This window comes from Pseudochaenichthys georgianus, unplaced genomic scaffold (assembly GCF_902827115.2).
Source record: "Pseudochaenichthys georgianus unplaced genomic scaffold, fPseGeo1.2 scaffold_783_arrow_ctg1, whole genome shotgun sequence".
Taxonomy (NCBI): Eukaryota; Metazoa; Chordata; class Actinopteri; order Perciformes; family Channichthyidae; genus Pseudochaenichthys; species Pseudochaenichthys georgianus.
Window position 1 is genome coordinate 1 of NW_027263331.1, and position 15,282 is coordinate 15,282.

The window sequence follows — 15,282 nt, forward strand, 5'->3', positions numbered from 1 at the left end:
GGGCTATATTCCCATTGCTACCAAACCTCCACCTCCACCAGGTGCCCTAAATACCATCAACCACACCCATGTGACGGTCACCGGTAATTACAAGTGTGTGTGGTGTTAACAAATAATGAAGATTATATAACTCAAACAAAAGACCAACAACAGTGAATATAACTGGCTGTTACCTTGCAGACTCTGGCCACGCGGCTGTGCGTCCTCTTCTCCCACTGACCCGCCTCCACCGCTCGCTCTCTGAAGAAGAAGTACACTTTATCATCGTCCGGGCTGTGAGTGTCGGGGATCGAGAAGGAGCCCACGAACTCCGGCTCTGAGAGGAAGGAGAAAGGTTCACGTGAAGACACCTCACTTCCATCAGAGACTAGAGAGACTAGAGAGACTAGGGACACCTCACTTCCATCAGAGAGAGACTAGGGACACCTCACTTCCATCAGAGACTAGAGAGACTAGGGACACCTCACTTCCATCAGAGAGAGACTAGGGACACCTCACTTCCATCAGAGACTAGAGAGACTAGGGAGACTAGGGACAACTCACTTCCATCAGAGACTAGAGAGACTAGGGACACCTCACTTCCATCAGAGACTAGAGAGACTAGGGACACCTCACTTCCATCAGAGACTAGAGAGACTAGGGACACCTCAATTCCATCAGAGACTAGAGAGACTAGGGACACCTCACTTCCATCAGAGACTAGAGAGACTAGGGAGACTAGGGACACCTCACTTCCATCAGAGACTAGAGAGACTAGGGCAGGCCCGGTTCCAGAACAACATTACTAAGGGTGCATCTGAGATTAGAGAGGGTGCAGTGGTAAAGTGCTATTTTTAGAAATGGGAATGGACATAACACCCTTTAGGGGGGTCCTCACCTCCTCTAGGGGGATCCGTGGGCATGCTCCCCGGGGAAGATTTTTTTTTTTTTTTTAAATATTGAAGTTGAAAGCATCAATCTGGTGCACTTTGAGAGCAACATGAAGAGATCTATGGGTACATCTCAACACCCATATGACACAGAACTGTAAGCAGGTTTACTATTTCTTTATGGATATTTGACAAATCACTCCCCTTTCAAGACCGAAATGTCTACAGGCATTACGATGCACATCTATTTTAGAGGAATATTCCAGCCAATCTCTGTTGTGGAACCATTAGCTGCAAAATGAGCGCCTTACCCCACTGTACAGGCGAGTTGGGTACTTTTTTAAATGGCAGGCTCTGTTTTCCCGAGGTCCTCTGGCACTTAAGGGCCGCCGAGGGGTGGCAGTGTTTTGGGGCAACGAAGAGAGCTACCGCGGGTAACGTAATGTCCCCATGATCTGAACTGTTATTACCTGACAATGTTATTTAACCATGACAATGTTATTTAACCACAATTACAATTTATTTTATTTCAACTATATTCTTATTATTCTTATTATTACTACTATTATTATTATTATTGTTATTATATATGTAATATTTTTCACTTTTAATTAAAAAAATATTTTTTTAACTTTTATTTATTTATTTTTCACTTTTAATTTTTCAAATGAGGGTGCATAACAACTCAACTGAGGGTGCAATGCACCCTTATGCACCCCCGTATAACCGGGCCTGGACTAGGGACACCTCACTTCCATCAGAGACTAGAGAGACTAGAGAGACTAGAGAGACTAGAGACACCTCACTTCCATCAGAGACTAGAGAGACTAGAGAGACTAGAGACACCTCACTTCCATCAGAGACTAGAGAGACTAGGGACACCTCACTTCCATCAGAGACTAGAGAGACTAGGGACACCTCACTTCCATCAGAGAGAGACTAGGGACACCTCACTTCCATCAGAGACTAGGGACACCTCACTTCCATCAGAGAGAGACTAGGGACACCTCACTTCAATCAGAGAGAGACTAGGGACACCTCACTTCCATCAGAGACTAGGGAGACTAGAGAGACTAGGGACACCTCACTTCCATCAGAGAGAGACTAGGGACACCTCACTTCCATCAGAGAGAGACTAGGGACACCTCACTTCCATCAGAGAGAGACTAGGGACACCTCACTTCAATCAGAGAGAGACTAGGGACACCTCACTTCCATCAGAGAGAGACTAGGGACACCTCACTTCAATCAGAGAGAGACTAGGGACAGCTCACTTCAATCAGAGAGAGACTAGGGACACCTCACTTCCATCAGAGAGAGACTAGGGACACCTCACTTCCATCAGAGAGAGACTAGGGACACCTCACTTCAATCAGAGAGAGACTAGGGACACCTCACTTCCATCAGAGAGAGACTAGGGACACCTCACTTCCAACAGAGAGAGACTAGGGACAGCTCACTTCAATCAGAGAGAGACTAGGGACACCTCACTTCCATCAGAGAGAGACTAGGGACAGCTCACTTCCATCAGAGAGAGACTAGAGAGACTAGGGACACCTCACTTCCATCAGAGAGAGACTAGGGACACCTCACTTCCATCAGAGAGAGACTAGGGACACCTCACTTCCATCAGAGACTATAGAGACTAGGGACACCTCACTTCCATCAGAGACTAGAGAGACTAGGGACACCTCACTTCCATCAGAGCCTAGAGAGACTAGAGAGACTAGGGACACCTCACTTCCATCAGAGACTAGAGAGACTAGGGACACCTCACTTCCATCAGAGACTAGAGAGACTAGGGACACCTCACTTCCATCAGAGACTAGGGACACCTCACTTCCATCAGAGAGAGACTAGGGACACCTCACTTCCATCAGAGACTAGGGAGACTAGAGCGACTAGGGAAACCTCACTTCCATCAGAGAGAGACTAGAGACACCTCACTTCCATCAGAGACTAGAGAGACTAGAGAGACTAGGGACACCTCACTTCCATCAGAGACTAGGGAGACTAGAGAGACTAGGGACACCTCACTTCCATCAGAGACTAGAGAGACTAGAGAGACTAGGGACACCTCACTTCCATCAGAGAGAGACTAGGGACACCTCACTTCAATCAGAGAGAGACTAGGGACACCTCACTTCAATCAGAGAGAGACTAGGGACACCTCACTTCCATCAGAGAGAGACTAGGGACACCTCACTTCCATCAGAGACTAGAGAGACTAGAGAGACTAGGGACACCTCACTTCCATCAGAGAGAGACTAGGGACACCTCACTTCCATCAGAGAGAGACTAGGGACACCTCACTTCCATCAGAGACTATAGAGACTAGGGACACCTCACTTCCATCAGAGACTAGAGAGACTAGGGACACCTCACTTCCATCAGAGCCTAGAGAGACTAGGGACACCTCACTTCCATCAGAGACTAGAGAGACAAGGGACACCTCACTTCCATCAGAGACTAGAGAGACTAGGGACACCTCACTTCCATCAGAGACTAGGGACACCTCACTTCCATCAGAGAGAGACTAGGGACACCTCACTTCCATCAGAGACTAGGGAGACTAGAGCGACTAGGGAAACCTCACTTCCATCAGAGAGAGACTAGAGACACCTCACTTCCATCAGAGACTAGAGAGACTAGAGAGACTAGGGACACCTCACTTCCATCAGAGACTAGGGAGACTAGAGAGACTAGGGACACCTCACTTCCATCAGAGACTAGAGAGACTAGAGAGACTAGGGACACCTCACTTCCATCAGAGAGAGACTAGGGACACCTCACTTCCATCAGAGAGAGACTAGGGACACCTCACTTCCATCAGAGACTAGAGAGACTAGGGACACCTCACTTCCATCAGAGACTAGAGAGACTAGAGAGAGAGACTAGGGACACCTCACTTCCATCAGAGACTAGAGAGACTAGGGACACCTCACTTCCATCAGAGACTAGGGACACCTCACTTCCATCAGAGACTAGGGACACCTCACTTCCATCAGAGAGAGACTAGGGAGACCTCACTTCCATCAGAGACTAGGGACACCTCACTTCCATCAGAGACTAGGGACACCTCACTTCCATCAGAGACTAGGGAGACTAGGGACACCTCACTTCCATCAGAGACTAGAGAGACTAGGGACACCTCACTTCCATCAGAGACTAGAGAGACTAGGGACACCTCACTTCCATCAGAGACTAGGGACACCTCACTTCCATCAGAGACTAGGGACACCTCACTTCCATCAGAGACTAGGGAGACTAGGGACACCTCACTTCCATCAGAGACTAGGGAGACTAGAGAGACTAGAGAGACTAGGGACACCTCACTTCCATCAGAGACTAGGGACACCTCACTTCCATCAGAGACTAGAGAGACTAGAGAGACTAGGGACACCTCACTTCCATCAGAGACTAGAGAGACTAGAGAGACTAGGGACACCTCACTTCCATCAGAGACTAGGGACACCTCACTTCCATCAGAGACTAGGGACACCTCACTTCCATCAGAGACTAGGGACACCTCACTTCCATCAGAGGCTAGGGAGACCTCACTTCCATCAGAGGCTAGGGAGACCTCACTTCCATCAGAGGCTAGGGACACCTCACTTCCATCAGAGACTAGGGACACCTCACTTCCATCAGAGGCTAGGGACACCTCACTTCCATCAGAGGCTAGGGACACCTCACTTCCATCAGAGGCTAGAGAGACTAGAGAGACTAGGGACACCTCACTTCCATCAGAGGCTAGGGACACCTCACTTCCATCAGAGGCTAGGGACACCTCACTTCCATCAGAGGCTAGAGAGACTAGAGAGGCTAGGGAGACCTCACTTCCATCAGAGGCTAGGGACACCTCACTTCCATCAGAGGCTAGGGACACCTCACTTCCATCAGAGGCTAGAGAGACTAGAGAGACTAGGGACACCTCACTTCCATCAGAGGCTAGGGAGACTGTGGATGTGGATAGAGAAGTGTTCCTCACCGTTGAGCCAGTTGTGATCGAAGGCCTGTGAGCTGATGTAGTTCTGCGTGTTTCCCTGCACCGAGGAACGGACAAACGCAGCGTTCGCTCCCATAAAATCCACCGAAGTTCCTGCATAGAGCTCACCGTCTGGGGGGGGGGGAGAGCCGGAGAAGTAATGAGGAAATAAAGAAATCAAACACAGACTGAAAGAGACAAATGGCATCCCTTGATAAAACATAATCTGCATTTTGAAACTTTAGTTGGAGATAATCCTCCATTTGTTCAATTTAGCTACGGACACCCAGGTGTAAATAGCATTGTTAGCTACGGACACCGGGTGTAAATAGCATTGTTAGCTACGGACACCGGGTGTAAATAGCATTGTTAGCTACGGACACCCGGGTGTAAATAGCATTGTTAGCTACGGAAACCCGGGTGTAAATAGCATTGTTAGCTACGGACACCCGGGTGTAAATAGCATTGTTAGCTACGGACACCCGGGTGTAAATAGCATTGTTAGCTACGGACACCGGGTGTAAATAGCATTGTTAGCTACGGACACCGGGTGTAAATAGCATTGTTAGCTACGGATACCGGGTGTAAATAGCATTGTTAGCTACGGACACCGGGTGTAAATAGCATTGTTAGCTTCGGACACCCGGGTGTAAATAGCATTGTTAGCTACGGACACCCGGGTGTAAATAGCATTGTTAGCTACGGACACCCGGGTGTAAATAGCATTGTTAGCTACAGACACCCAGGTGTAAATAGCATTGTTAGCTACGGACACCCAGGTGTAAATAGCATTGTTAGCTACGGACACCGGGTGTAAATAGCATTGTTAGCTACGGACACCGGGTGTAAATAGCATTGTTAGCTACGGACACCCGGGTGTAAATAGCATTGTTAGCTACGGACACCGGGTGTAAATAGCATTGTTAGCTACGGACACCCGGGTGTAAATAGCATTGTTAGCTACGGACACCCGGGTGTAAATAGCATTGTTAGCTACGGACACCCGGGTGTAAATAGCATTGTTAGCTACGGACACCGGGTGTAAATAGCATTGTTAGCTACGGACACCGGGTGTAAATAGCATTGTTAGCTACGGACACCCGGGTGTAAATAGCATTGTTAGCTTCAGACACCGGGTGCAAATAGCATTGTTAGCTTCAGACACCCGGGTGTAAATAGCATTGTTAGCAAATGTTTGTTTGTTTGAAAAATGAAAAGGCTGAAATGCATTATAGCTACTGATAATCGCGCTGCTTCATGCAATAATGTTACAAAACGTTGTTACGTGCCGTGTTATGTTAGTGTGTGTCTCTCTCTTTAATCATTTTATTTTATATCAAAGTTCTTCTTAGTTTGTCTTAAGGTTATTTTTTAAATTGACTAGTAAGCCCTCTTTATTTTGACACTCAAATCCAGACACTTTTTACGCTGACTATGGACTAACGCACATTCTCAAGATATTGAAGGGACTGTTATTTTGTATATTGATTGTTGTGTTTTTATTTATGTCTTACTGTGTGCGTACTGCGTATGTATAAATGTGTCTTTGATTGTGTATATACAGTATTCTTTCACACACACATACGGGTATTGGGCCGAGCGCGACACCGTACTTCCGGTATCCGCCGTTTTACGCGAGGTGCAAGCAGCCGTACACCGTCTAGGTGTTGCTAAGCTTCCTGTACTGAATATCATAGTCTATTGCCTTAATCAATATCTAGTCAACTCTAAAATACCACATATATGCAATGGCATGATAATATTATTGTGACAAGTGGGGTGTTCACCTGGGGGGTATACTACGAAGCAGGATTTTCGCTTAAATTTGCGGCTAAATTCAGGGGAAACTCCGGCTTTCCGGTCCTACGAAGCTGGTTCTCTTCTTATCGGGCTAGATCTCCATGGTAACTTATGCTTAGCGGCTAACCTGGTCGGGACCAGGTTAGGTTGCAGGCTAAGAGCTCAACTCAGTGAAAGCACCGCCTGCTGACCAATCAGAGCTCAGTATGCGGAGTTTAAAGCGATCAAGTCATATTACAGGAGAAAGGAAATACAGAAAAGCTGCCGTCGCAGGAAAGACGGCCGGCAAAAATCACCGACTGTGTGAACGTGAACATGAATAGAATATCACCTCCATCTTCAGAGCAGTCTGACTGTTAGAACATTAGCGTTAAGAAAGCTTACTTAAATATCTGCCTCAACATAAGTAACCGGATCAGAGTACATTAAGTACAGTCCGCGGCATATCACTTCATAATGTATCATATCTCCTGATCTGAGTCAGCTGAGCCGTATCTGGCCGTGCAACACTCACAGCGTCACAGACTGTATGCAGAAGTATTATTTTAAGCAACACATTAAGTTGACGAAACACTCGAGACAAATGTAATTAAAGTCAGATCGTGTTTTAGACGCGCAGTGATATCATAAACCTGTTAATGTACGCATTCAAACACGTGTTCTGCTCCAGCTGTGTTCACCTTGCAGCTGCAGCTCTGAGGCTTTGATCCTGATCAAGTGTTTAAGTCCTGGATGTTTAAAGTTTAACTTCTTCATATGTCTAATATTATAGTTCACTTTTCATTCAGGAAGTATGACGCTGCGCTGTCAGTACGCTTCTCCATGTTTGTGATTGGTCGAATGCTCCAGATACCACCCCTTTCATGTGAACGCGCACCTAACTAGATAGGACACGGCTGGCTTGAGCGATCCACTTGATAACCAGCGTCGTAGTACAGTTTAGCGAGAGCGCGTATGTTTTGGATTAGGCCAACCGGCTAACTCAAACATATCAGGTTAGGTTGAACCAGGTTCGTAGCATAGGCCCCTGGTGTTTCCAGAAATTAGACGCAGCCAAAATCGACGAAGGCCACTGTCGTTTTTCCATACATCTGCAGGCAGTCTGTAAGGGCAATCCGACAACCCACACAGCTCTAGTTTACGCTGGTAACGACCTAAAGCACACCCCTCAAGTCCAGAGATGTAATCCGAAGACATGCAGCGATTTCTTCGGTCGTTAATTCAGAAAAAAATATTTGCACCTCCAGGAAAATGGTGTATTTATATATATATATATATATATATGGCGCGTGTTGCATTGTGGGTAGCTCGTGACGTCACTGTGTGTGAAAGAATAGGTATATATACATATTTACAAACATATTTTTATATATATTTGTATTTTTGTATTCGGGATGTTGGGAAACGGTATTTCGATCTCTCTGGCTGTACACACAAACTGAAAGATTGACAATAAAGTTGACTTTGACTTTGATTAACAGAAAAATCTTCTAATTTTGCCAATCAGTTTCCTCTTTCTTTTTTCTCCTGGTTATTTTAGATGTTGTTAGTTCCCTTTGTTCCCCTAGTTTATAAGATAACGTAACAACTTGATAACACACAATACATGTATGCTTTGTTTGCAATATATTGCAAGATTAAAATAAGATGAGAAGTATTTTTATCAGACGGCATTTGGCTTTATTGTTATTTCACAATGTTCTTTTCCTGGTGACGCTCCAGAGTCAAACTGTACATATTTACAAGCTACGTTATGAACATGCTTGCCTCTGTTAGCAAGGAACAACACATACAAACATGTATTATGTCATTCTGCAATGAAAAACATGTTTGCTGTAAAAGTGTGGCTCCTCTTGCTGCAGCTATCAGATGTAGAGGAACTCAGTTTAACGACTCAAATCTGACTTTTACGGTTTATGTGTGAAATGGATCTGAACTCTGTTGATGTGTTTTATGTCCGTGAGACAGCCAAATGTGAAATAAGTGGAATAACTGAAGCGGACCACCGGCAAACAGACAGAGGAGAGACTGTACTACTGTGTGTGTGTGTGTGTGTGTGTGTGTGTGTGTGTGTGTGTGTGTGTGTGTGTGTGTGTGTGTGTGTGTGTGTGTGTGTGTGTGTGTGTGTACCCGTCAGGCGAGCAGTAAACGGCTCTCTGGGACTGAAGGGACATTTTCCTCTGCCCGACTCCATCGTATCAGACAACTCGAACAACGGCTCCTAAAGAGAGAGGGGGGGAGAGAGGGGGAGGGAGGGGGAGGGAGGGGGAGGGAGAGGGGACGGAGAGACCACACACACATTTAGAATGACAGATATTACGAAGGGCAGAGAGGAAACTCCAGTTGAACTTGAATATTCCCTGATGGATTTCTTCCTGTGTGTCAGAGCACAACGAGGCTCTTCAGAGAGGGACTCCGAGACTTTAAGGACTGAGAACAGTCTGTGTGTATCATGTGTACAACGTCCTAATGAACATATGCGAACAACAGCATGGCCAGGTGTATTGGTATGATAATCTTTGCACTCTATAATGCAAATAAGTGCCATAATGAACGATGTCACCGTTCACTCTTTCTGCATCAGCACAGCTATATACATACGCTATCAAACGTTGGGGTGCTCAACATGTCAGGGTTCACTACAGGACTCTGAGCTGCACAGCAGGCTCTAGAGGTCTCCCATTATGCAACATGCACTTTGTGATGTCTTTTATACATAACATGCTCTGTTTCTGATGAACTCTAAGAAACTCTCTCCTGTCTGAACAACAGATATCTTCTAATATGCAATACCAGGGGGGGTATACTACGAAGCAGGATTTAGTAGTACAGGCCCCAGGACACACCAATGGTTTCTCAGCGGGTTGAGACTGGGCGTGTCTTTATAACACGTGGATATAAATGTGTGTATAAATGTGTGTATAAATGTGTGTATAAATGTGTGCATACCTCTGTGTCGTGTCCCACATGGAGGTAGGAGCACTGAGGATGGAAGGCTCCGGTCCCACAGGCGTAAACATGAGTTTTATTGAAGGGCTGCAGCAGCCGCACGAAGTTAGCACAGTCCGTCTGCAAACAACAACAACAACACGTCAATATCAACAGAAATACACCGATATATATTACTGTACAGACAATAAAGCAGGGGTGTCAAACTCAAGGCCCACGACCTCATTTAACGTGGCCCCGCAAGAGCTTACAAAGAATATAATATACAATACAATTGGAGTAATTGTTGAATATTTGTTTGCAATTATTTGCCCCAGACTTCTGCTTTCAGACGGAGTTCATTATGAAGTTATTACCAGAACTGATGATAATCCAATGCAGAGCCAATAATGTAATATAATACATTATTTTATATATATAATGTATTTATATATGTATATTGATATAGTCTTAAAGCTACAGCCGGCCCTTTGAGCGTAACTTTAATATGAATGTGGCCCGCGAGGAAATAGAGCTTGACACCCCTGTCTTAAAGGGACAGTCGCACATTTTAGGATGTAATGAGAAATGAACCAACGAGGGTTGATGAAAACTTTAAAACGTTTTTAGTAAAAGTATAATAAGATATGTTTATTGTCGACTGTTTTTTACTTTTCGAAATCGAATTGAAGGACTCTTACCTCTGGATTCTTCCCCGCCATGACGCAGTGTATCTGGTGTTCTCTGGCAGCCGGCCAGTGGATCTGACGGAGGAAACACATCACATTACATCAAATATAGCTATTTAGCTTACACTTTTATGCAAAGATAACTAACAATAAGTGCAATAACATGCATGTATAATCACTTAAAACAAGCCACACCATTAAGCACTGGGGCATCAGTTTCAAATGAGCTAAGACCCTTTAAATACTTTTGGGTGTGTTTGAGGTTTAAATGCAATGGTAAGCGAACCAGGTGGAGTTTCAGTCTCAAAGTATTCCTGACATCGATGGGCAACCGTTTCCTAAATTGGGATCAATAAAGTACTTCTTATCTTCTTATCTTAAAGAAGAGGAAGAAGAAGAAGATGCACCTTTGCCAGGATTAGAGATTATACTTCACATCCATCTTCAGTTTTCTTACTGCTCAGTCAAAAATATATAGAATAGAAGTACTCATTATAACTACTATAATCTGTACTAGATAACAAGACACGTACTGATATAATAATACACATTTTAAAAAAAGAATCATCTATATTAAAATGGGATGAGAAAGGAGAACTTCATACTAAATGGCACCCAAAGGTTGAATACTCCTCCCTGATGGAGCTAGGAACGTCTCGCATGCACCAGCTCCTCCGCAGTCAGACTCGCTTGTACACTTGTTGTGATTGGTTGATGTGAGATGCTGTCCACTTCCTGTTCCTCACCGTGTGTGTGTTTAGCGTCAGGTTGTCGGCTCTCAGCAGGTAAACGTGGTCTTTCCCCCCCACCAGCAGCCAGCCCTGATCCTCGTCCAGCAGCAGAGCCTCGTACCCCCCGCTGACCCCCGCCTGCCACCACACTGAGCTGTTCATCAGGTCTGAAGGGAAAGAAGAAAAAGCAACTTGAGTGTCCTCCTCCAGCATGAGAGCAGCATGCTACAAAGGTATCAGCTGTAGCTGTGAACATGACAGCATGTGTGATGACCGAGAAGAGCATCAGGACTGCTTGAGGCAGATGATAGCTCTGTGATGAACATGATGACTCAGCCTCTATGGAGAGAGACATCAAGCATGCTCATTTCTGACGTGGAGCTAATCTGAAGTAAACATTGAATACTGCTTTCTGTTCCTCCATCTTGTGACTGTGTGACTCCCTCTCTTGATATCAGCATGTGAAGGACACTGCTCAGGAACTAGTCTCTGTATGTGATGACTCCCTCCATGTGAAGGACACTGCTCAGGAACTAGTCTCTGTATGTGATGACTCCCTCCATGTGAAGGACACTGCTCAGGAACTAGTCTCTGTATGTGATGACTCCCTCCATGTGAAGGACACTGCTCAGGAACTAGTCTCTGTATGTGATGACTCCCTCCATGTGAAGGACACTGCTCAGGAACTAGTCTCTGTATGTGATGACTCCTTCCATGTGAAGGACACTGCTCAGGAACTAGTCTCTGTATGTGATGACTCCCTCCATGTGAAGGACACTGCTCAGGAACTAGTCTCTGTATGTGATGACTCCCTCCATGTGAAGGACACTGCTCAGGAACTAGTCTCTGTATGTGATGACTCCTTCCCTCTGGAGAGGATCAGACACTTGGATCAGAGGCTGAAGCTCGAGCCGGGGACCAGGGAGAGTTTTCTATTACCATGTTGAGAAAATTATCTTTCTTACACCCAGCAGCGCCTTTAATCTGCACGAGGTTAAAAACAGTACGTTCAAAAAAATGTCACGTAAATGTGTTGGAGCGCTAGCCAATAGGAGCGCCGGTGTTCCATAGTGATGTCACTATGTTCAGGTCACACTAAAGGAGAGGGAACACCCCATGAACCACAATAGGGCCTCTTCAAAGTATTATGTATTACTGGATCAGTGATAGTAGTCCAACTGTAGAACAATATAAAACTGAACGTTTGGTATTTAAAAAAAAAGTGGGGTATTACTATACGCACGCACGCACACACACACACACACACACACACACACACACACACACACACACACACACACACACACACACACACACACACACACACACACACACACACACACACACACACACACACACACACACACACACACACACACACACACACACACACACACACACACACACACACACACACAGACAGACAGACAGACAGACAGACAGACAGACAGACAGACAGACAGACAGACAGACAGACAGACAGACAGACAGACAGACAGACAGACAGACACACACACACACGCACGCACACACAGACAGACAGACAGACAGACAGACACACACACACACACACACACACACACACACACAGACACGCAGACACACACACACACAGACACAGACACAGACACACACACACACAGACACAGACACAGACACAGACACACACACACAGACACACACACACACACACACACACACACACACACACACACACACACACACACACACACACACACACACACACACACACACACACACACACACACACACACACACACACACACACACACACACACACACACACACTGCAGAATGACCACATTTCTTCACAAACTTCAATATATCTGAGCTGGAGAGAGTCCTGATAATAAATAAAACCGTGGAGCCTAGAAAGACGAGTGCCAAAAGCCTTTTGATGAAGCTTTGTGTTCTCATTGTGTTTCTGTGAAAGGGGGAAATAAAGTTGAACTTGCCACTAAAAATTGTAAAAACTCACTTTCTTTGCCAAATGTGATCATAATATGTCGATGTATGGCTTTTATCCCGAGCTCAAGTCCTCCTCATTCCTCGGTTTCGGAGGTGAAATAACGTTTTAATCACGCAGCTGTTTTGATAATAATAATAATTGCTATATTTCAAGCATCAAAGTTCTGGTTTAAAGTTAAGAAATGTCATGATTTGAACTCCCTGAACTCCTGCTGGAAATGTGAGCTGTATTAGATTAACATTAACACGCTGAGTGTAGCGGAAAGTGCACTGCCTCGCGGCCTGCCCAGCATCCTTGATGGAGCGTGCGAGTGGGCTGGACCTGGATTTTACTGGAAAGGCGTGAGCAGAGGGTCGTGTTGTCGATTCTTGTTCTGTTTTCTGTGACTATCTTCCTCACCCTCTCAGACTTTCAGTTGCACACGCTACTAAAGAGACGTGCTACCATGGAAACCAAACAATGGTGTAGCTGTATTAAAGTCTGAGTGGAAACAGTCCTGAGTAAATGTAAATCTGATTTTGTCAGAAATCGGGAGAAATATGACCCCGGGAGGAAACCGGGAGAGGGCAGTGAAATCGGGAGTCTCCCGCGAAAATCGGGAGGGTTGGCAACTGCCAACCTCCATAGTAAGGAAAGTAGCTATTGGCTGTCCGAAAAGTCGCCAGAAGTCCCTACATGACGTCATCGCCTAATTTGCATATCATGTAATGGCGGTAAAATAACGTTCCACCCCCTTCAAGGATCAAAACTTGAAACCACCAGAGTAACTCCAGACGACAGTAGATCAGATGTCTCTATTAGAAAAAGTAGAAAGTACAGGAATAGTTTTAGTAGAAATATCCCTTACAATAAAGGCAGTAAGTATGCCCGTGTGTCATCTCCAATCAATGGCTTCAACCATCCTTAACCTCAGGGTGATTCCACTCCTTTCTGTACTTAGTGAATACAGTTCAGACTGAGACACGATGACCTAGTGGACGTGTAGCTCGTCACAGAGAGGCACACACAGTGGACGAGGTGATCAAGTGACTGAGGCTGTCTCGACGCGGGAGAGTGGCTGTCTCCTCTCTGCTCTGACTGCAGCTGAGCTGCTGCGGGAGGCAAAGCTAGTCTGCGCGCCTGTGAGTGCTACGGGAGGGCTGAGGGGCTCACGGCAGCTCGTTAACTGGAACAATACGTGAGTCTCCGAACACCAGAACAGTCCCTAATAACACCATTACAAGTCGTTAGATCAGTCGTTAGTCGCTTTTGACAACAATAAGTAGCCGGAGGGTTTGGGAAGCCGCCGAATACAACGACAAAGTCGCCAAGTTGGCAACACTGGTTGGCAAGTATGCGTAGCGCTGTAGAAAGCACGACCAATCATCTGAGCCGGCTAAAGTAACTGATGGCCTACCTGCCTGTCAGCCTTCCATCGGGGCACACACTGATCTCGTGCCCTCATTGGTCATGTGCGCGTTCGTGTGTGTTGGGGGAGGGGCTAGTGATGGGAATTCCGATTCCCTTCGGGGACACGAATCTTTTGATTCAGTTCACTTGAAAGATTCGTTCACTGATTCGTTCACCGGTTCGCGAACGACTTCTGGTGATTTGCACGTTCGCGAACGATTCGTCTTTGTACTTAATTCGTTCAGTGAGTCTTCCCTACTGCCGAAGTTTGCTGGCGTAACATTTATGATATTAAAACACATTTTACACCTCACCTTGTTGCCCCATGAATTATGCTCTGGGAATAGGCTACATATTATTTAAGAAATATAATTGGCCATTGTTAAATCTCTCATAAATGTGTGCCTGACTACACGATGTATTACAGCAGGCTAGCACGTTATACTTTCAAACCCATGCATGGACTATGTGCTTGAATCCCAAAGCATTAAACTCCATCTGGCCGAGTTCAAAGTGAATACAAAAATATATCCTCTACATCGGTGACGATCTATTCATATTCTATAGTATGTACCCATCTATGTTTACCTTTAGCTAGCGGCTAAGCTAGCTGGACGCTACGGAGCCCAGCTATCCGCCCTCTGAAGCTTTTAGGGCCGACAGGGAGAGGAGAATGTCCCGCTAACGCTGTGTGTGTGTATTTCACATTAGCGGGATGTGTGTGTGTTTGTGTGTGTGTGTGTGTGTGTGTGTGTGTGTGTGTGTGTGTCGGAGCTCAGGTGAGAGGGCTCTGATTACAGTACACTGTAGGAAACAGTTTCCGCCAGTTCTTTCAGTTCGTTGTTCGCGAACAGCTTCTCTTTAGCTTTTGGCGGAAGGCGGCGACTCAAACAAACGA

At 45.7% G+C, this 15,282-nt stretch overlaps 1 protein-coding gene across 1 annotated transcript in view; it reads right to left on the reverse strand.

Moving 5' to 3' along the window:
* Positions 1–173: 173 nt before the first annotated feature.
* The window catches only part of LOC117444289 (semaphorin-3D-like), a gene marked incomplete at its 3' end in the record, with an annotated part of 54,370 nt that continues 39,261 nt past the window's right edge, over positions 174–15,282 (reverse strand). The window contains exons 3-8 of the mRNA XM_034079952.1: positions 11,021–11,172; positions 10,287–10,349; positions 9,607–9,726; positions 8,788–8,878; positions 4,861–4,989; positions 174–316 (exon numbers count right to left, since the gene is read on the reverse strand). Coding sequence (XP_033935843.1) covers positions 174–316; positions 4,861–4,989; positions 8,788–8,878; positions 9,607–9,726; positions 10,287–10,349; positions 11,021–11,172 — 698 coding nt within the window. The remainder of the gene's footprint in view (positions 317–4,860; positions 4,990–8,787; positions 8,879–9,606; positions 9,727–10,286; positions 10,350–11,020; positions 11,173–15,282) is intronic.